The sequence below is a fragment of the Dunckerocampus dactyliophorus genome, chromosome 5, assembly GCF_027744805.1.
Source record: "Dunckerocampus dactyliophorus isolate RoL2022-P2 chromosome 5, RoL_Ddac_1.1, whole genome shotgun sequence".
NCBI lineage: Eukaryota > Metazoa > Chordata > Actinopteri > Syngnathiformes > Syngnathidae > Dunckerocampus > Dunckerocampus dactyliophorus.
This window is the reverse complement of record NC_072823.1, coordinates 24,080,322-24,099,976: the sequence shown is the minus strand read 5'-3', so window position 1 is coordinate 24,099,976 and position 19,655 is coordinate 24,080,322. Positions and strand designations below refer to the sequence as shown.

General features: G+C 40.9%; 2 protein-coding genes across 4 annotated transcripts; one reads left to right on the top strand and one right to left on the bottom strand.

The window, feature by feature from the left end:
- Window positions 1–188: 188 nt before the first annotated feature.
- On the bottom strand, window positions 189–8,519 carry LOC129181858 (nuclear receptor-interacting protein 3-like). Its single transcript, XM_054777550.1, has 8 exons — window positions 8,405–8,519; window positions 6,436–6,668; window positions 5,705–5,884; window positions 5,531–5,613; window positions 5,292–5,431; window positions 4,627–4,679; window positions 2,664–2,746; window positions 189–2,116 (listed from the first exon to the last, which is right to left on the bottom strand). The coding sequence occupies exons 2-8, from the start codon at window positions 6,601–6,603 to the stop codon at window positions 2,107–2,109; spliced, it is 717 nt and encodes a 238-aa protein (XP_054633525.1). The 5' UTR covers window positions 6,604–6,668; window positions 8,405–8,519; the 3' UTR covers window positions 189–2,106.
- On the top strand, window positions 7,697–19,610 carry znf143b (zinc finger protein 143b). Of its 3 annotated transcripts, none has more exons than XM_054777549.1 (15): window positions 7,697–8,116; window positions 9,432–9,544; window positions 11,159–11,347; window positions 11,438–11,518; window positions 11,648–11,844; window positions 12,476–12,544; window positions 12,634–12,750; window positions 12,827–12,902; window positions 14,347–14,472; window positions 15,154–15,333; window positions 15,444–15,671; window positions 15,749–15,897; window positions 15,974–16,087; window positions 16,846–16,974; window positions 19,306–19,610. In XM_054777549.1, exons 2-15 carry the CDS (start codon window positions 9,439–9,441, stop codon window positions 19,387–19,389), a joined length of 1,845 nt encoding a protein of 614 aa, XP_054633524.1. In that variant the 5' UTR covers window positions 7,697–8,116; window positions 9,432–9,438; the 3' UTR covers window positions 19,390–19,610. The 3 variants fall into 3 exon arrangements, with proteins under 3 accessions (XP_054633524.1, XP_054633522.1, XP_054633523.1); XM_054777547.1 differs by having other exon boundaries at window positions 7,698–8,116; window positions 9,429–9,544; XM_054777548.1 differs by lacking the exon at window positions 7,697–8,116 and adding an exon at window positions 8,156–9,320 and having other exon boundaries at window positions 9,429–9,544.
- Window positions 19,611–19,655: the final 45 nt, after the last annotated feature.

Sequence of the window (19,655 nt, the reverse complement as noted above, 5' to 3'; positions counted from 1 at the left end):
CAAGTCTTTTCCAAGGTCACTCACTCCAAGTGCTGTTGACGAGCATTTCTCATCACCACGGTAACGTCAGGTCAGTCGGTCATGCCTGTCTGGGACAGACCCTGAGCGTCTCAGCTCTCATTAGCATGAAATTAAGTCAGCCTGGCCCACTTTCACGGTAAACCAGAATAGCACAGACACGAGTTCAACACTTTTATTTCATAGTCATTGCTGAACTCTGCTACATTCCAGTATCACATGTAGAGCTCGTAAAAAGCAGCATCCTCAATGCAAATACGCACTAAAAATGACATTATAAAATACAGTAAACTTGTGCTAGATTGTTGGAGAGCTTGTGCTAAGCTAATCACCGATACATAACACTTTGCCTTAATACAGGGGTGTCCAAACGTTTTCCACACAGGGCCGCATACTGAAAAATCAGAGGCGTGTTGATATTTTTCATTTTCTACAAACAGCTCAAACCAATCCAAGGTATTTTTGCAGAGCACTGCAGCTATGAATCCAGCAGTGGGTGCTGTCTCACAAATCAACTCACTCAAGATTTTCCAGCAGGAAGATGCTTTGACAGGTCGTGATGTTGTGTAAGTACTGCATACTGTATACTGCATGCCCATAATTGTTTATGGTGTAAACCCGAATTTAAAATGTATTTAATAACTTAAAGTATTAAAAATAGGCATGTTAGGTGTGTGATTTCATCACGATGGCTCTTCTCACAACTAATTGATGACAGCCATCGCCTTCCACGGTACAAATAATCAAAACAACCCCAAATACAACTGGAAACAATCCACAAAATCAGAGAAATTTCAGTAAAACTATAGAATGTGTACTTTAATTAATGTGATTGCTCCTCCCACAAATAATTAGTCAAAAAAACTTCAAATACAACTGGAAATAATCCACAAAAGTCAGAGAAATCTCAGTAACGCTATACAACGTATAATTTAATTAATACAATCATTCCTCCCACAAATAATTAATGACAGCCATAGCATTTCATCCATCCATCCATCTTCTATGCCACTTATCCTCATTAGGATGGCGGGTATGCTGGAGCCCATCCCAGTTGACTTTGCGCGAGAGGCGGGGTACACCCTGGACTGGTCACCAGCCAATCACAAGGCACATACAAACAATCCTTCACACTCACAGTCATACCTACGAAGAATTTAGAGTCGCCAATTAACCTAACATCCATGTTTTTGGAATGTAGGAGGAAACCGGAGCGCCCGGAAAAAAATCCACGCACGCACGGGGAGAAAATGCAAACTCCACACAGAGATGCCCAACGGAGATTCGAACCCAGATCTTCCCGATCTCCTGACTGTGTGGCCAAAATGCTAACCACTCGGTCACCATGCGGCCCCCGCCACATTTCATGGTAGAAATAATCAAAACGACTTCAAATATGACTGGAAATAACCCAAAGTCAAGAGAAATTTCAATAAAACTATAGAATGGGTAATTTTATTATTAATTTATTGATGTGATTGCTTCTCTCATAAATACAGGTAGTTGATGCAGGCCGCAGCCTTTCACGGTAGAAATAATAAAAATGACTCCAAATATGTCTGGAAATAATCCATAACGTCATTTCATTGATGCGCTCGCTCCAGATAATTAATGACAGCAGCCAACTTGCAAAAAAACAATGATCAGAACGAATCCAAATAAGATTCCACTAAGAAATCCACCAAGTGAAGGAAATTGCAGTAGTACAGCAGAATATAAGTGATGGGACAAGCAAAAAGGCTGCACTTTGGACACCCCTGTCCTACTTAAAGTTTACGGCACAGCTAATGCTTAAAAAATCCCACTGTATTACATTTTTGTGTATACAGTGTGCCTGCTCCACCAAAACAAATGATCTTCTTCAAGAGAAGCTCTCTAATGCCAAAGCAGCGACACTTGTACTTAACTGCTTACAATGCTACATGTGAAGAACATTATGAAGTGCATTTTTAATATCACCATCAATCTAGAACTGCGACAAGAATGCTGATGATTTTAGTGGCGTGTCAAGCATCCGATGTGCTACAGAGGCTTCGGGTTGTGCGAGGAAACGATTCTATTGCTGTTGATGGCTGTGCTGGCGTTGTTTTACACATTTCTGCAGAGAGAAAAACAAAACCACATAGCCCATCATCAGCTTTTAGTCTTTGTAGGTATGACTTGTCTGATCTCTGAAAAGAATAAAATGTGAATTGTCATACTTAGTAGGGCTGTACTATTCTGGGAAAAAATGGGAATTACCATTTCCTTGCTTAGAACTGACATTGCGAATCTCTGGGATTACTTTTTTTTCGCACGCACATACACACACACACACACCACGTTCACCATGCATCTAATAACGCACACTGTTCTTTTATAATTATCATTATTATTATTATCATTAGACTCCTCATTGTCTTGGTATAAAGACACATCCAGTGGGCTATCTGTCGTTCTTCGTGGTAGGTCCTGGAAGGACAGCTGACGGGGACTTTCTTAATAGAAAAGAATAGAAAGTCTGAAAATAATCACATCAAAAATATGGCATGCTGGCTCACTCTACAGTACGTTCATTAGACCACATGTTAGTCTGAATCAAGATTGCAGTTTTTTTAGTGCAGCCCTAATACATATCCTAATACAGTTCTAAAACGACATCTTACCTTTCTGTCTTTTTCACAAAGTGAACTTGCTCCCTGGTGGTTCTCCCAAAGGTGAAGGTCTGACCCTCAGTGTCGATGACACACTGTAAAAATCATCATCTTTTGTTGTTGATATCAGTCTTTAAATGCTTGACTTTTCATTTGTCCCCAAACCAAACACATACGACATGACTACACTCATATATCTTGTCAGTGAATGCTGAAGAGCACACAACCACAATTCTTCTGTTATTCTTATTTCATGCAATTTTACTACTCCAGTTCGCCACTTGGTGGTTCAAATTTCACGGCTGAAACAGGAACACACATTTGTTTCTCTTTTCTGAGCACTTAAAAGAGAGAAAAACAATTAGCATGAGAGAGTATTTAGATTGGGCCGCACGGTGGTCTAGTGGTTAGCATGTTGGCCAACACAGTAACAGTCTGGAGATCGGGAAGACCTGGGTTCTGTGTGGAGTTTGCATGTTCTCCCCGTGCGTGCGTGCGTGGGTTTTCTCCGGGTACTCCGGTTTCCTCCCACATTCCAAAAACATGCATGTTAGGTTAATTGGATACTCTACTATAAAACCCTCTAAAAAAAAACACCAGTGTTTTAGCGTTTTTTTATAGATGCAGTGACCAGATGCATTCACGATATCATGTGATACTAGTATTTTGCCTGTTTTGATCATTTTAAACATTACTGGAACTTCTTGCCTGGGCGCACTGATTTCACAGAGCCCAAAGATAGGAGCGAGTGCTCCTTCTGTCAACAACAGCAGCATAGAAAGCAGGTGTTTGTTTGCTATTACTAATCATGGCAGACTTTCTGAGAGCCGCAGATGAAGACTAATTTTGGACAAATGGGGATCCAGAACCTAATTTTTTTTAGCCTGACTATACGGAGGATGAGTTACAGGTGTTTTAGAAGCTGAGTGGGCAAGAAGCGACAGTTAAGGAGAGGGGGGGACAGAGTCAGGACCCGCATGGCTTGGTGGTGTAAATGTGGAGTTTGCCAAACCATGCCGATAGAAATCGAGTGTTTTTGCTGCACTGAGTGGCACACAGTGTTGCCATCAATGAAAAGGAAACTGTTCATCAAGTAAGTCACCATGGTATTGTTGCTGATACATGGAGTACATAGTGTTTGATATCATAGCTATATACACAGTCCATCTAGCCGTGTACAAACAAAACATGGAATGTGGGCCGATACTCTACAAATATTTTGGTTGTCTGTTTGTAGTTGTTCATAGGCTTGTTCTTGTTTCCCAATCAGTACAGATTGGTGTCCTTTTGCATTGCTTTGGAGAGGGCCCGCTACCTCTCAGTAGTGGCGTGAGGCGCTGCATCACTACACCAGAAATATAGTTCTTCGTGTTAGCTGTATATGACAATAACAATGTCGCTGTATCTTGGTTTACAGTATATATAGGTCAGTTATGTAAATACAACATTGTTGCCGTTTTTTGGAGAGGTTTTTTCAGGGCATTACCCCGTTACGTGCATTGTTACCTCCCACATGCTAGCTGTTTTTCTTTCTTTAGAACACCCACAAAAGAGAAGGATGTGTGTGGTTATGTTTCACGTAAGGATTGTGGATGATGGGCAATTTTTTTTTTTTAAAAGTGCAGTTTTCCTTTAAGAACTTAGTACTTCCACATTTCTCAATTGATTCAAACCATTCCCACAACAAACTAGTCAACTCGTGCAAAACATTCAGGCTATCTTTCTATTTTTGGCATTCCAAAAAATGACTGGAATTCCACATTTTCTGGCCAAGACATTCCAACATGAAAACGTTCAGGCTCACAATTTTCCACATTCAAAAAAGTCCCACTTTTCCTGTAATTCCACATTTCCCGTACAGCATTTCAGCTCAGCGTCAGCTCTTCAGCATTCACGTGCAATTTCTACAAAAATGTCCTTCTGCAGTTAGATATTGTTTGTAAGTTAGCATTACATACAGTACATAGTAAATCACCTTGTGTGACTTTAATGTCTTGCTGCCCAGACACATCAGTGGCTTGTTACTTTCTGCAAAAAAAGATGCATGCCGTATTAGTGAGGAACAACTCTGCGTTTTCTTCACTTTTCAACTTCCTGTTGGTGCAGTGACCATGTGGCCAAATACTTTTGTCAACAGGATGTGCCTAAAGCCTGGACTTATAATATACACATAAATTATACATATATTATAAAAAAAGAACGGTTTCTAATCATTAATAAATTATTAATCATACATTAACAAAGTTGTTATTCAAAAAAATTCCAGTTAAAACATTTAAAATGTTTAAAAAAATCTAAGAAATGAAAATAATTACACAGTATCTAAAAATATAAATAAAAATAGGTTAAATATGTAAAAATTATAAATGAAATAATGCATTATACTACTTTGAATCATATAAATAAAAATATTAAATTAAATTAAATGTAAGAAAATGTTTATTTACATCATATTATTTATTTATATTATATAATTACAAACATAAATATATACTTTTTATAATTGTATAATGTGTATATTTTTGCCTGTATGTTCATACTTTAGGGACACCCTGTTTATGGTGCATACTGTAGTAGTGAACTTCACATGTCCCCACACAACACAGGTCTGACAGAACTGTTCTAATTACTGGTCCTCACCCACGACAGCAAAGGAGCAGTTGATTTTCATTTGGCCAATGGTGATGCTGAGCTCCTGGATGGAAGCATCCATGTGAAGTTTACGCTGGAACGGGAAAGCGTCCGTCTCCAGTTTGTTCTCCTCCATCAGTCCCTTCACACTTGAACAGCAGAGACGAAAAGAGACTGAGTGAATTAGTAGAAGTCCGCTTTCCTTCAGATAAAAATAACTTTATGTGAGGACAGAAAGTGACTCTCACCCTAATCTGTCCACAGTTGCTGAGGACATCAGATTCATTTTGCAGCCTGTGTCAATCAACACATGGACTTCCTGCCCTAAACACTGGATGGACACACACACACACACACACACACACACACAGAGCAGGTAAAATGGCTTAATGATGTCTGCACGAAAACTCCCCACCAGTCACCTTGCAGGCCACATAGATGAAGTCATCCTCGTCAGGATCATCCTTGTCTAGCGACTTGGAGTGATTGCGCTTCAGCTGGAGGAAGTTGTTGTTGCCTGGTGACAGCCCGCACACGCCCATCCTTCCCCGGGACGACAGCTTGGCCTCCAGCAGCCGCTTCTGGAGGATGTGATGCGGCTGCTACAAGGACAGCAAGAGCTTTCAAATCATTCATCCATCATAGGACAACTATTGAAAATGACATCATGTTGACTACGAGGACAATAAAAGACAAATTAATGCAGCGTGAAGTCATCAACTATCAACGAGAGCAACACGAAAATAATAACATAGATTATGCAAATTTCAACAATATCAATTCCTATATTTCATTCATTGATCATTACCAAGGTATTGCTTAAACTCTATCCAGTGTTTACTCATGAATTATGTTTCAATCCAACTTATTTATCTATACAGCTATCTTGAAAGTATTTACTTATTTTATGTATTATTACCTCTATTTATTCCTATTTATATTACTCTTATTACACTTTATTATCTTTACTGTAGACTTGAGTTCTTCTTACACTGCACAAGTGCACAAGTTACCGTCAGTTTCCTCCTCCTATTTGCGTTTTTAAATTTCCTTCATCACTGCTTAATCTACATCAACAAATGTATTTATAAATTTGCATGTATAAAAATGCATTTCTGTGTTTACACGACAGTGAAATATAAAGCGTCCTCACTCCTTGCTTGGATGTTCCGAGCTTTTTGAGTCCATCCAAAGGCAGCAGGTCCGCCGAGTCTTTGTGAAGGAATTGGACCGCCTGCTTCAGCCTCCTCTGCTGCCTGAGCCTCGCAGCGTCCAGGATGCCAGACTCCCCGCGGTTCTCCGGCCGCATCCCACTAAACATGTCGTCGGACAGCTGAGACGGCCGACGTGTGTGTGTTCTGTTTGTACGGCGCTATGACACCTGGTCTGCGGAGGAATCCGTTAAGGATGTCTTAAGTTAATGCAAGTTAATGTCAGTGAGGACGAGGACATCACGTATCGTCAAGTATGGATGTGCGAAGCACAACTTCCGGTAGTGGCGTGTTGATTCTACATTCTAAAGCATTACTGTAGATACGCCACTGTCAACCAACGTGTTCACTTTTTAAGTTTAAAATATTCTTAGTCGTTGTGCACTTAGGGATAACCAAAAAAATCGATCTTTGTATATGGGATTTTATTTTGACAGGTTCGTCGCAAAACATCCTGTTCGCGTCTGTTTAGCTTCAAGTATGACAAGAAATTACGTCATTAATACGTCGTCATTCCTCTGACTCAATTAAACTCAAATCAGTTTTTATAGAGGCGAATCCATTTCCAGTCGTTTACTTCCAATACACTGGAAAATGTCATTTTATTGGAAAATTTAAAAAAACAGCATCAGCGTATTTCAATGAATAGAAGTAAAATGTTTAGCTTTAATTTTTTCTTGAGGTAATGTTAACTTTTTGTCGTTTGAAAACGAAATAAAGCACAAGCATAATTCATTTGCATCTAAATAGACCATTGTGACTCGTTTTATTTTCAAAATTATACTGTCATTTGGCTTATACTGTATGATTTATTAGTGTTTGCATTTACTTTAGTACAGTATCGTTTGACAAAGCAGGAAGACATAAACGACCATATGTATGTGGTGTAGAACTACATAGCATCATACTAGTTGAAAAACATCTAAGCAGATTAGACAGCATAAATTAAAAAATGATTTAATATCTTTGTGCAGCCATTTTGTATGTTTATAATGCAGGTGTGCCTAATGTTTTGTCCTGTCATGTGACATTCCACTTACGTTGAGTCTGTTAAATGTAAATGTTCTACATGTCTTTAGAAATTGAGCCGTTTAAGAAAGTATTTGCTTCACGTCGCGATGATGTGTTAGTCGTGTCAGACTGCATTGCCCACACTGCCCTTGTTTTTTTTACCCACACGGCCCTGTTTCCAACATGGACGCCCAAACAGCTCCCCGCTCGTACGGGGTTTGAACAGGCAGACTAAAAGCCACATTCCCAAGACAAGCGTGCCGTCTTCGTGTCCCGGTTCACCATCGACGGCTGTCGTGCCTTTCACGTGTATTGTAGGGCAACATTAAAGTCGAAAAGTCACCGACAATACGAAACGCGACGCGGAATGGCGCCTGTCAGTGGCCCGCGAACATGTATGGCAGCAATACTTCCGACCCTGGGTAGGATAGACGTTTGGCATAGCCAATAAGAGACGTATATGCCAGCGTTTGCTAATCAGAATGTGCAAAGGAAGAGAAGGCGGGCCCTCTTGCAATGAGGCCAATGCTGTCATACACGGTCCCGGTGGGAGTGTTTCCTGCACTGGTGCATGGTGGTCGAACAGGAGGAATTGTTGGAAATTTTTCCGAGGTTAGTATATAAATTGGTTTTTACCCAGTGTGCAGTGTTCCTACAGCCGTCACCCGGGCAGAGGGTGTGGCTGGCCGCGATCGGGAGCTGTTCTCATAAACGAGGAATGTCTTATAGCGGCGTTTAAAATGTTTGACAGTATGGTGGTGAAAATGCTTATGTTGTCATTAATTAGCTTCTTGTTGCTGCTGTGATAGAATTCGCGTGGAAGCTTCATGGCCGCTGTTAGCTTGACTTTTAGCACTTTAGCCTAAACAACTGAGCCACGGGACACGGATTTGTACACACCTTAGTAATAATATGGTCGACTTGTTCCACATTAACGTCAACTTGTTTGTCAGGCACGTCTTCAAAGTCGCCACAGCACTTAGCTGCCGCAGTTAGCATGGAGGCTAACTCGTCAATTTGCTTTAGCTGTTGAAGAAAACAAAAGTTCTTAAGGTTTTAATGGGACGGGTTTTATGATTATGGATATCTAACACTAAAAACGTAGCAGAAAATGTGTGGTTCACATATAAAATGGAGGTTTCAAACATGAATATAGCACAATTTTAACTGTTACTGTATCATAGAGCATATTATAGATATCCAATTTACAAACAGCTTTTTAGTGTACTGAAATACAGCATTTAACACTACTTGCAAGAGGTAGGCGATACTGCAAATGATGGTGTCGATCCGCTTCCAAGTAAATATAAGGCCAGTATTGCCAATACTGATATACAGAATTTTTTCAAGATCGTTGGATGACTTTGTGATTTTGCCTTGTTTCTTTATCATGGTTATACGGTGGCCGACGTGGGCAAATGCCATCATCCAAACGCTTCAAATAGAATTGATCCAAAAACACACAAACACCATCAAACAAATACAGCGGGAAAATACTGCAGTGACATAAACGGTGCAGGATCAAAAACAAATGCAAAAGAAAAATGCTGCAAATGCCAAACGCACACACAAACTCCCAAAACAACTCCATGAGGGAAATGCTGCAAGTTCAGTACCAAAACAGGAAGTTAGCCAGTTACCAGGAGTGCTACACATGAGGGATATTGGTCTTTAAACACTTAAGACCTAATATCTTACAGTATTTGAGAACAACCAATTTTTAAGAGTTTAACAAATGTACCTTTTGGTACCATTGGGTCTTCATATGTGGAAGGTTCATTGGAAGGTCCCAAACATCACAATAGCAGTAAAACATGTATGTACATCTTGTGTTTGTGTGTGTGTATGTATATGTATATATATATATAAATATATATATATATATATATATATATATATAAATATCGTATGTGTGTGCTTGCAGCAGCTGAAGCATGCTCTTGGCCCAGATAAACCGGGACTCCCAGGGAATGACGGAGTTTCACGATGCTGACGGGCAGCCGGTCACGCTGTGTCTGACCGAGGCGGTGGCAGTGGCGGGTGAGCTTCCCCTTTTTGATGTCACCACCGTTTGCAACGACAACGGGGGTATTCTGTGAAGCGAGTTTAGTGGGTTAGCGACCTGTGTTGAGTGGAAAGCCAGACTTGCGTGTTCAGCAACGGTCTTTTAAAGCAGCTCTATCACCATGGTAATTTAGGCCTAGCTCATAGCCTGGTTGGGACCAGGTTATGTCCAGGCTTTCAGCTTAAAATGGGCTATAAAAGTCCCACTGTTTCCCTGTTTAACTAATTTGGAGATGGCATAACCATTTATTTACGAGGTTCCCGAGGGGACATGGAACTTTTTTTTTTTTTTAAAAGAGCATTCGCTGATGATATCCATTTATAAATGAGATGATTTTCAGCGGAGGGAATACGCTAGATATGCTCAAGCAAGCACCAGAAATAAAATGCAATATGAAATAATAATGTTAGCAAATGAAATTCTCCCCCATAGACCTTGCGTGAGTACTCGGCCCGCTATTCTTCTGATATTACAATATTTGCTGGAGGAATAAACACTCTGAGGCATCAATCAACTGCATTAAAACACTTTTATTCTAAAAAGGAAAACAATAAAAAAAAAAGTCGCTACAAAACACGTCACACGCGCAACACTGTCATCTAGTGGTCACTACGAGATACAGCAGATAAAAAAAATTACATGAAACTGTAACGTCAAAAACGAAAGTTGTTGCTTCACTGTATTTGTTTTTTAAATGGATAAGTGTTAATCTGTCAAAGTTGTGCATTGTTGAGCGTTGAGAAATGAAAAGACTAGTGGGGTATAGTTTTTATTATGATGAGTGTTAACTTGCACATTCACACGCTTAATGCTGGCATGCCAGCAGTCCTCCCTTGCTGTATTGGCGGCGACAATGTTGCTTTTAGCAGTCCTAATCTTTTGGAAACTCCTCATAACGCTCAATCCTCATTTTTTGTAAAATACCCTGGGTGGTATTACTTCACTTTTCAGCAGAAGTAGAATAATATGACATCAAATGCCCCCTTTCATGTGAATGCGCATTTGGGATTAAGCGGAAAACCGTACTTGACAAAGTAAGTTGATAAACGCTGTCGCGTGACCAATTAAGTGTGATTGCGGATGTTAGGTTTTGTCAAGTTGCATCTTACGTACAAAGCCTGGGTTTGTGGAGCCACTTTTGCCGTATACCCCCAACATGTATTCCCTTGTTGCATTTTGTCTCCCACACACTCTTGGTGCTGTGCCATGTACAGTGTAGCCATGTAGCAGTAGCAACACTTGGTAGAGAGCACAGACCTCCTCCAAGGCTCATCTTAATACTGTATGGAAAAGAAACAGCAGGAGGCGGAGTCATTTGTAAACAGTAAAAAAAAAAACACAAAGCGCTGGTTGGCCTCCAGCTTGTTGGGATTATTGTGGAATCTGTTCCAGGGGCAAGTTGTCCCTGTCATTAAACGCTTTATCAGTTGTACAGGCAATGCTTTATCCCATCACAAGCCAGATCCATTAGTGCTTAAAGTAAAAATGATGCACCACAGACCACAAGGAACACAGAAGACATTTATGATGGGGTTTTTTTTGGAAAATACTCATTAGTGGCCAGTTAAACATCTCATTTCCTTCCCCAGATGGTGATCAGATGGATACCATGGACACAGTGAGCCTGCAGGCGGTCACTCTGGCGGATGGCTCCACCGCCTACATCCAACACGACTCCAAGCCGGCCTTCTCCGACGCGCAGATTATGGATGGCCAGGTGATCCAACTGGAGGACGGCTCGGCCGCCTACGTCCAGCATGTGTCCATGCCCAAAACAGGTGAAATGCCCGTCACCAATGAGCTCATTAGGTATATCCCTGCAAGTCAACGTTGAGGTCCTAAGAAAAAAACTTGTTTGGACGTTGAAGGGGGGGAGAGTTTACAGCTGGAAGATGGACAAGCAGTTCAGCTGGAAGATGGAACAACAGCCTTCATTCACACACCCAAAGGTATGAAAAAACTGTTTGCGTGTTAATTGTTCAAGTCATACTTTATATATGACTTGAGGTGTACTTTATTATATTGCACTGTGCTGGATTTCAAATTGCTGTCTCTAAATAGTAAAGTTGTCTTTTCAGAAACTTACGACCAAGGCAGCCTGCAGGAGGTGCAGCTGGAGGACGGCAGCACAGCCTACATCCAGCACACAGTGCACATGCCTCAGCCCAACACCATCCTGGCCATCCAGGCTGACGGCACCATCGCCGACCTACAGGCCGAGGCCGCTGCCATCGACCCCGAGACTATTAGTGTGCTGGAGCAGTATACCACCAAAGTAAAAAGGACATCCTTCACACTGTCTCTCATACAGTATAATAGAAGAAATAGAGTATTTATTTAACTGCGATAATATTTGTGTAATATGTTGTTACTATGCAGTGTTTCCCCTACCATTGTATTAATTTCTACAGCGTGGTCCATAAGTTTCCATGCATAGGAACAAATAATCATTCATGTTGGACTATCATTTTTATCTATAAAATGTGCTCCATATGATGACCATTTTTTCCAAAACACATATCACATGTTTTTGACTGTTGATGAGCTTGCATTAGCACAGTTGAAGTTATGCTTGTAATGGCTTGGTGATATGTTCCTTGACATGATCTATGTCTCGTATCTTGACCTATTCCACCATGGCCCTCAAGTGCCCCAAAAGATAGAAATCAAGAGGGGAGAACTCTGCGGATCTGTCTGAAACATAAAGAAATATACATTTTCCTATGTATGGAAACTTGTCTAACACAGTGTCTATAGCTCCAGGTCACAACAGAAGTAATTAAAAAATACCTTTCCCATAGAACAGGTCTATACTTTGTTCTTTGATTAAAAGATAGGCAAAACACTGAGAGAGCTGAGCTATTTGTCCAATCACAGCTCAGAGAAGATGTGTCCTTTGTCCTCAGGTGGAGAACATTGAGAACCCGTTGGTTCCCTTTGGCAGAGTGGAAGCAGACAACGGTGTGCACATGCGGGTAAAACACACACCACCTGTTCCATTCAACACTTCCTCCTCTTGTCTGGTTGCCATGTTGTAGTCATGCTGGTGTTCCTTGCCTGTCAGATTGTATTACAGGGTCAGGAGAACAGGACAGCCAGGGTTGCTAATGTCGGCGAGAAGTCGTTCCGCTGTGAACATGACGGCTGTGGAAAGTTGTATACCACTGCCCATCATCTCAAGGTCAGCGCAGGGTTTTATCGTCTGTCAAACTGACTTTGACACAGCCAAGAAAATTCATTCATGTGTGTTGGCACAGGTACACGAGCGTTCCCACACTGGAGACAAACCATACGTGTGTGACTATCCAGGATGTGGCAAGAAGTTTGCAACGGGTATGTTGTTAGGAATGTAATGTGATAGACGATTTGATTCAAATCTAGTTACAGAAGTTATGGTGCAATTTAAAAACCATATATTTTAAAAACAGAATGATCCAATACAGTGTATAAACAATAAGATTCCATACGATTTGATTTGATGCGATTCAACGATTACATTTGTTGATATAGACATTAATCTTACATTTCAAAATAAAGACACCAATTCTATAAAAGTGTCATTCTTACAGTAATTTCAAATGTGTAAAAGAGCACATTATATATCCGAGCATGCTGCAAGGTAGGGGGTCCCCAAACTTTCAAGTGTAATGATTAAAAAAAATAATAATAATAATTGTAAATAGCTACATCAAATTTTATGTAAATTCATATACATTTTGAAAATATGGGCGTTTTTGTGTGGAGTTTGCATGTTCTCCCTGTGCGTGCGTGGGTTTTCTCCGGGTACTCCGGTTTCCTCCCACATTCCAAAAACATGCATGTTAGGTTAATTGAAGACTGTAAATTGTCCATAGGTATGAATGTGAGTGTGAATGGTTGTTTGTCTGCATGTGCCCTGCGATTGGCTGGCGACCAGTCCAGGGTGTACCCCGCCTGTCGCCTGAAGTCAGCTGGGATAGGCTCCAGCATGCCCCCGCGACCCTAATGAGGAGAAGCGGCATAGAAGATGAAAGATGGGCCATTGTTTCAATCACAAAATGAGTTGGAAATTAAAAATTCTATTTAGAAATTGCACAGTTTTGCATATGTTGCGAGCGGCGTGCCCCACTTTGTTCGACGGTCCTTAAACACACCATCTAACTTTTACCGACGCTGCACAGACTACAATACTGTATTCTTGTTTTTCTTTCACCTCAAATTTGGAACCAAATGCAGATACTATGTGGGACTGCCTAAACGTAAGATTTGATGACATTATTGAGTGCTAATGTAAATATTTATTAGTTGGATTTGTGCACAACCTCAAGTTAATTCATGCTAGCAAACAGCAACGTATCATCTTCTCTCTGCAAAACAAAGTCCAGACTTGAACTGGTGGATGGTGGCGCTGTATTCATTTAGTGCTTTTAATTTGATGTTGTCCCTGTCTCAGTTTTACATAATTCTTGACAAATCACATCGCTGTAATGTGTGCATTACTATTATTTATATCCATTCTTGTCTTCAGTCATGGTAAATGGTGAATGCACGACAATCGTTTAGCCCAGAGACGGACTGTCAACCGGTTGCTCGTCTTGAGAATACCCAGTGCTTGTCTACAATTGGTAATCTCAGGATTTCTGGCTAATTCTTATCAATGCAAGCGTATCTCTCGCTTGTCAAATCGGATATCCGGTCGCATCGGTTTATTGTTTACAACCCTAGTTGTTGTTACTATATTCATTCATACTTCACATGTTAAGATAAGAATAATAACGTGAATATGAATTGTTTGCAGGGTATGGACTAAAGAGTCATTCGCGCACACACACTGGGGAGAAGCCTTACAGATGTCAGGAGATCAACTGCTGCAAGTCCTTCAAAACCTCTGGAGACCTTCAGAAGCACACGCGCACACACACAGGTATAAAAGCATCTATACAGAATTACAACCATAACTTGGGCTGTGTCTCAGCGTACACTTAGTCTTTTGATTGCATTAAGTGTGTTCATACTGAGGCCGTGTCCACGTGGAAACCTTCCTGGGATTTTTTTTTTCTCTCTCCTTTGGTGGGTTGAAAGAAAATTTGTGTCCACATTGTGCCGGATTATCAAATAGTTGCATCCAGTCGGGAACAGGTCATTGAGTGAAAACAATGTACACAAAGCACACCTACGTGTGGCGCTGTAAGCAGACGCACAGACGGAATCCATGTGACACACCAAACTATAGAAGAAAAAAGAACGCACGTGCACAAGTCCGTCATCTTCTGCTTTTCAAGACTCGTGTAGATTTACCACGAAGTGGAATTACTCCTGCAAGTCATCACAAAATGTCAAGAGAATGTAGACTGGGGTGAGTCATGCCAGTCGAAATGTTGGCTTGAAGAGTTTGATGCTGTGTAAACATTGCAATCGTCATTTTCCAGTAAGTGTGCAATGACTTCAATGTTTTTGGGACACTGTTCTGTCAAAATTGGCGCACTCAAGAACAAAGTACGCAACATCAGTATTCCATTTGAGACACGGCTTATACACACACACCTAAATATCTTGAGTTAAACCTTGTGTCACAGATTTATTGTGTGGCTGTGTGGTGTTGCAGGAGAAAAGCCGTTCAAGTGTCCGGTAGAAGGATGCGGCAGGTCCTTCACCACCTCCAATATCCGCAAAGTTCACATCCGCACGCACACGGGAGAGCGGCCATACTACTGCTCTGAGCCTAGCTGTGGGCGCTCCTTCGCCAGCGCCACAAACTACAAGAACCATATGAGGATCCACACAGGTAGCTTCTCTTGACTGGAAACACTATTCACCAGCACAGACGTGAACAATGTTCTGTTTCGGACTACAAGGAAGAGGTGTTTTTATGTCTTGCTTTGTTTCCTTCTGCAGGGGAGAAACCGTACGTGTGTACTGTGCCTGGCTGTGAAAAGCGCTTCACAGAATACTCCAGCCTTTACAAACACCATGTGGTCCACACACCATGCAAGCCTTACAACTGTAACCACTGCGGGAAGACCTACAAGCAGATCTCCACCCTGGCCATGCACAAGCGGACGGCGCACAACGATACGGAGCCTATCGAAGAGGAGCAGGAAGCCTACTTTGAACCGCCCACAGGTCAGTGGAAGTGGAGAAAATAGTGCACTGACACTCAAGATGATTTGTTTTATTTAAAAGTCTTCTGCTAATCTCAGATGCCATTGATGACCCCAATGTGAGCTACACCACAACTGTGGTCGAGGGAGAGGACTCCGGCTCCGAGCAGGTTCCAGTGGAGAACTCAGATGTGGTTGGTCAGCAGCATGTTGCCTTGGTAACACAGGCGGATGGAACGCAACAGCAGGTATAGTGTTATAGGTGTATTTATTTAAAGTCACGTTGTGTTGGTGTCCTCAACTCTTGGCGCTCTCTTTCATCAGGTCAGTATCTCTGAAGCTGACTTACAAGCCATGGGGGGCACAATCACCATGGTAACCCAAGAAGGCACCACCATAACTATCCCAACCCACGAACTGACAACGCAAGGTGCTCAGGTACACAAAAAATGTTTGGTTTAAATCTAAAATCATTGTGATGTATTTTGCTATCTGGTGGCTAACTTGCATGGAAATGTTACAAACGAGCAACTGTTTGCTTCCTCAGAGGGCAGGTGTGTTCAAAGTGTGGCCATTTTTTAATTTAATAATAAGATGTATTATTACATAATACACTAATAACAATTTGCTTTGTCAAATACAACAAAAAGCTAAGAATGTCAATGTTTTCTTCAAATAGCTTTGCATATATTGATGTACACTGGATTGCTTTTAGCTTAGCAAAGAATGTCAGTACGACCCCCACGTCCGTCAATTTTTCTTAATGCTACCTAGGTGGAAAAAGTTTGGGACACCCACCCAGGGGAAAATGTTAAAAATGATGGGAATCATACAGAAGATTAATTTAGAGCACATTTCAGTGAGAGAATATTTGTATTTACGTTGTTATCGCAATTAGTGTTCTTAATTTTTTAATGGTGATGCTACCCCTGACCCCACTGCATCTCCTTGATGTAATTTCTCTTATGTCACATGTGTCAAACTCGTGCCCTGGAGGGCCGAGACGCTGCAGGTTTTCTCTCCAACCAGTTTCTTCAGCAGGTGATTTAATTGATGAGCTCCTTCCCTCAAACTGAAGGTGTTGATCATTAAAATCACCTGCTTTAGTGACTGGCTGGAAAGAAAACCTGCAGTGTCTCGGCCCTCCATGGCACGAGTTTGACACCCCTGTCTTATGTCATGTTTGTCGCCCTCAGGTGGCCATCATGACACCCGGCATGACTTCGTTTGAAACCGTGGAGGAGGCTGCCTACAGCCAAGACACTGAAGACCTCCACCCCGTCACCTTGTTGGCCACCTCCAATGGCACTCACATCGCTGTGCAGGTTAGTAGATCCGTATTGAGGACTAGTTCTTTTTCTGGTTGTTCACCTTATATTTTATACTTTAAGAATTTAACAAACCTCCAGTCTATTTGTTATGCAAATGTATTTTATTTATTTATTTGTTTTTTATCCCTTTTTGTTTTTGGGATTCACATTCATTCATGTTCTGTCGTCTTTATGTACCCCAGTGGAGTGTGGTCAGTCATGATGAAAAATACAAAAACTAAATACATAAAATAAATAATAATATTTGTCCATTGGACCGTATTCTAAATGTATTTTCTGTATGATTTCAATCATTTTTAACATTTTCTTAAATACAAAATGAACTGAATTTGCCAATTTCCTGAAGAATTACAGGGAAGAAACCTAAGGTGAGGCCACCATGAGCATGACTTCTCAGCAGTTTCTGTTTGTCAGCATGTGGACGATAGATAGATAGACGATAGATAGATAGATACTTTATTGATCTCCAAGAGAAATTCACAATATAATTAATAATATAATGTTGCAAGAACATTTATCATATACCGTGACTTTCGACAGCCTGTGTAATGTCTTTAATGTAAGTGTGATGTCATTATTCTTGCTAATCAGACAAAAAAATACTGTACAGTCATGCCTCTCTGTATCGCAATTCAAATATCGCTCTGCCGCTATATTGCGTTCCTCCCACCCCTCAAAGAAAGTCATAAATTATCGTTGCTTTGTGGTTGACTGTGGCCTATTAGTCAAAAAATATTGAAAACAAGTTGTATGTAGTATTCTGGTATTCAGTAATGTTATGAGACATGACGTTAGATTACATTACCGGTACCTTTCACACTGCATGGAGACTGGATACTGAACCAGCAGAGCCGAGCCCACATACCATGACTGAGACAGACATGCCATGGCTGTGATTGAGTGGAAAAAAATGTTGTACTCTTATTCCGTGGGGAACTGCTAAGTTTATGGCTTCTTTGTCCTTCTTTCCCACTCCGTTTCAAAACTTTCTTAAGTTTAACTTGTAACTAGGAAAGGCTAAGTAATTAGCTAGCTAGCTTGCTATGCTAGTGGCAGCCGTCTCTTATGTACTGTACCTGCAGTGATCCCGTAGCCTGCGCAATGTGATGTAAGCAAAGGATAATAGGACTATAAAAGTGACTATCGGGGTGTTATTTATGTTGTCAGGGCTCTAATAAGGTTAAAAGCCGTGTTTAGAAAGTCATACAGGTTTTCTATGCTCTAACTACGAAAATATTCTGTATTAATATTGAATCCTAGGTTGCGGAAATTCACTTATCACAGTCGGTCTGAAACCAATTAACCACAATAAATGAGGGTCGAATGTATGTAGAAATGTCATAAGTGAGGCTCCAGCATACCCCCGCGACCCTAGTGAGGATAAGAGGCATAGAAGATGCATGGATGGACAGAGACACATGCAGTACCGCTGCATCCTGAAGGGGTGGGGGCGTGCGTGAGGTGGTGCTTCTTGTCACTGATGACCTTTCACAGAGGAAAAGCCAGAGTTTTATTTTTTCATCAGAAAATCAAATGCATTCAAAAACACAAATGTTTTGTCCGTTTACAAAAAATAATAATAAATGGGTCTAAGGAATATCTGAAAACATTTTTAACCAGTGATTTATTCTCTTACTTTGTTGTCCTTTTAATGAGCAACCTCTGTTAACATAAATTTAAAAAAAAAATCCAAATGAGTCAGTGACTTACCAGCCGTGAACTTCAACGCAAGTCACTGTGATACTCAGTGGAGTTTCTGTCAAGACCAGAGATCTGTTTGTGTTACATGTTTACTATAACGTCTCGGCAGGCGGGGTCCAGTTCAGGAGGTGTCAGTGCTGGTGAATTTGATGAGGGATCAAACTGAACCGAAACCACAAGACGTGTCTTGCATGTCATCCTAAACTAGTTTCCCGTGTGCACTACTGCTGTTGTAATAGATCTAATCACTGCCATGTCATACTATATTTTGTGTATTGCCTTAAAATACATTAACTATGATCTACAAAGACAACATTCAGTAAGATGACTGCAGAAAGGGCAATAAGAATATAGCGTTATATTATCCGAATGTCTTGAGGGCTGCAATCACATCAAAACTCGCCGGTTTTTCGGTCACCCTTTGTTTACCCTGAAAACCATTACCATTTACTTTCTGCTCCTTCTGTTATGCTAATTGCAAAGCAAACACCATGATGCACCTTCATGGTCATCAATGGGAATTGATGCATTTAACTCCACTTATTTTTTTCCTCTAAGCTTACAGATTTAATCGAATTGTTTAAATCATTTCAGTGCGTGTTTGTGTCGTTTTCATCCGCACAGCTCAGTGATCAGCCTTCGTTGGAGGAAGCCATCAGGATAGCTTCAAGAATCCAGCAAGGAGAGTCGCCTGGCCTGGATGATTGACGAGACACATCTCGGATCATGACTTAAATCAACTAAAGAGAACTTACAAAGTCTTCCTTCTCTGCAAAAGAACTTCTGTTTTTAAGTGTACATAGGATTTTGATAACTGGACTATTTTGTCTTTCAACCAAACAGATGGGATGAGGGGACAAATGCTTTCTCATGATCATGCACAGTGCAGGGTACAGCTAATGATATTTCTAATAAAAAAAAATAACAATCATGCGACATTCTTGGTTTTGGACAGTACTTCATTTTGGAACTTT

Coding starts and splice junctions, on each gene's coding strand:
- LOC129181858 (XM_054777550.1), bottom strand. CDS start 6,603: ATGTTTAGTGGGATGCGGCCGGAGAACCGCGGGGAGTCTGGCATCCTG. Junction 5,885..6,435: donor TCGGAACATCCAAGCAAGGA/GTGAGGACGCTT, acceptor CTGTCCTTGTAG/CAGCCGCATCACATCCTCCA. Junction 4,680..5,291: donor CTGCTCCTTTGCTGTCGTGG/GTGAGGACCAGT, acceptor CTTTTTTTGCAG/AAAGTAACAAGCCACTGATG.
- znf143b (XM_054777549.1), top strand. CDS start 9,439: ATGCTCTTGGCCCAGATAAACCGGGACTCCCAGGGAATGACGGAGTTT. Junction 11,519..11,647: donor CTTCATTCACACACCCAAAG/GTATGAAAAAAC, acceptor TTGTCTTTTCAG/AAACTTACGACCAAGGCAGC. Junction 12,751..12,826: donor CCACTGCCCATCATCTCAAG/GTCAGCGCAGGG, acceptor GTGTTGGCACAG/GTACACGAGCGTTCCCACAC.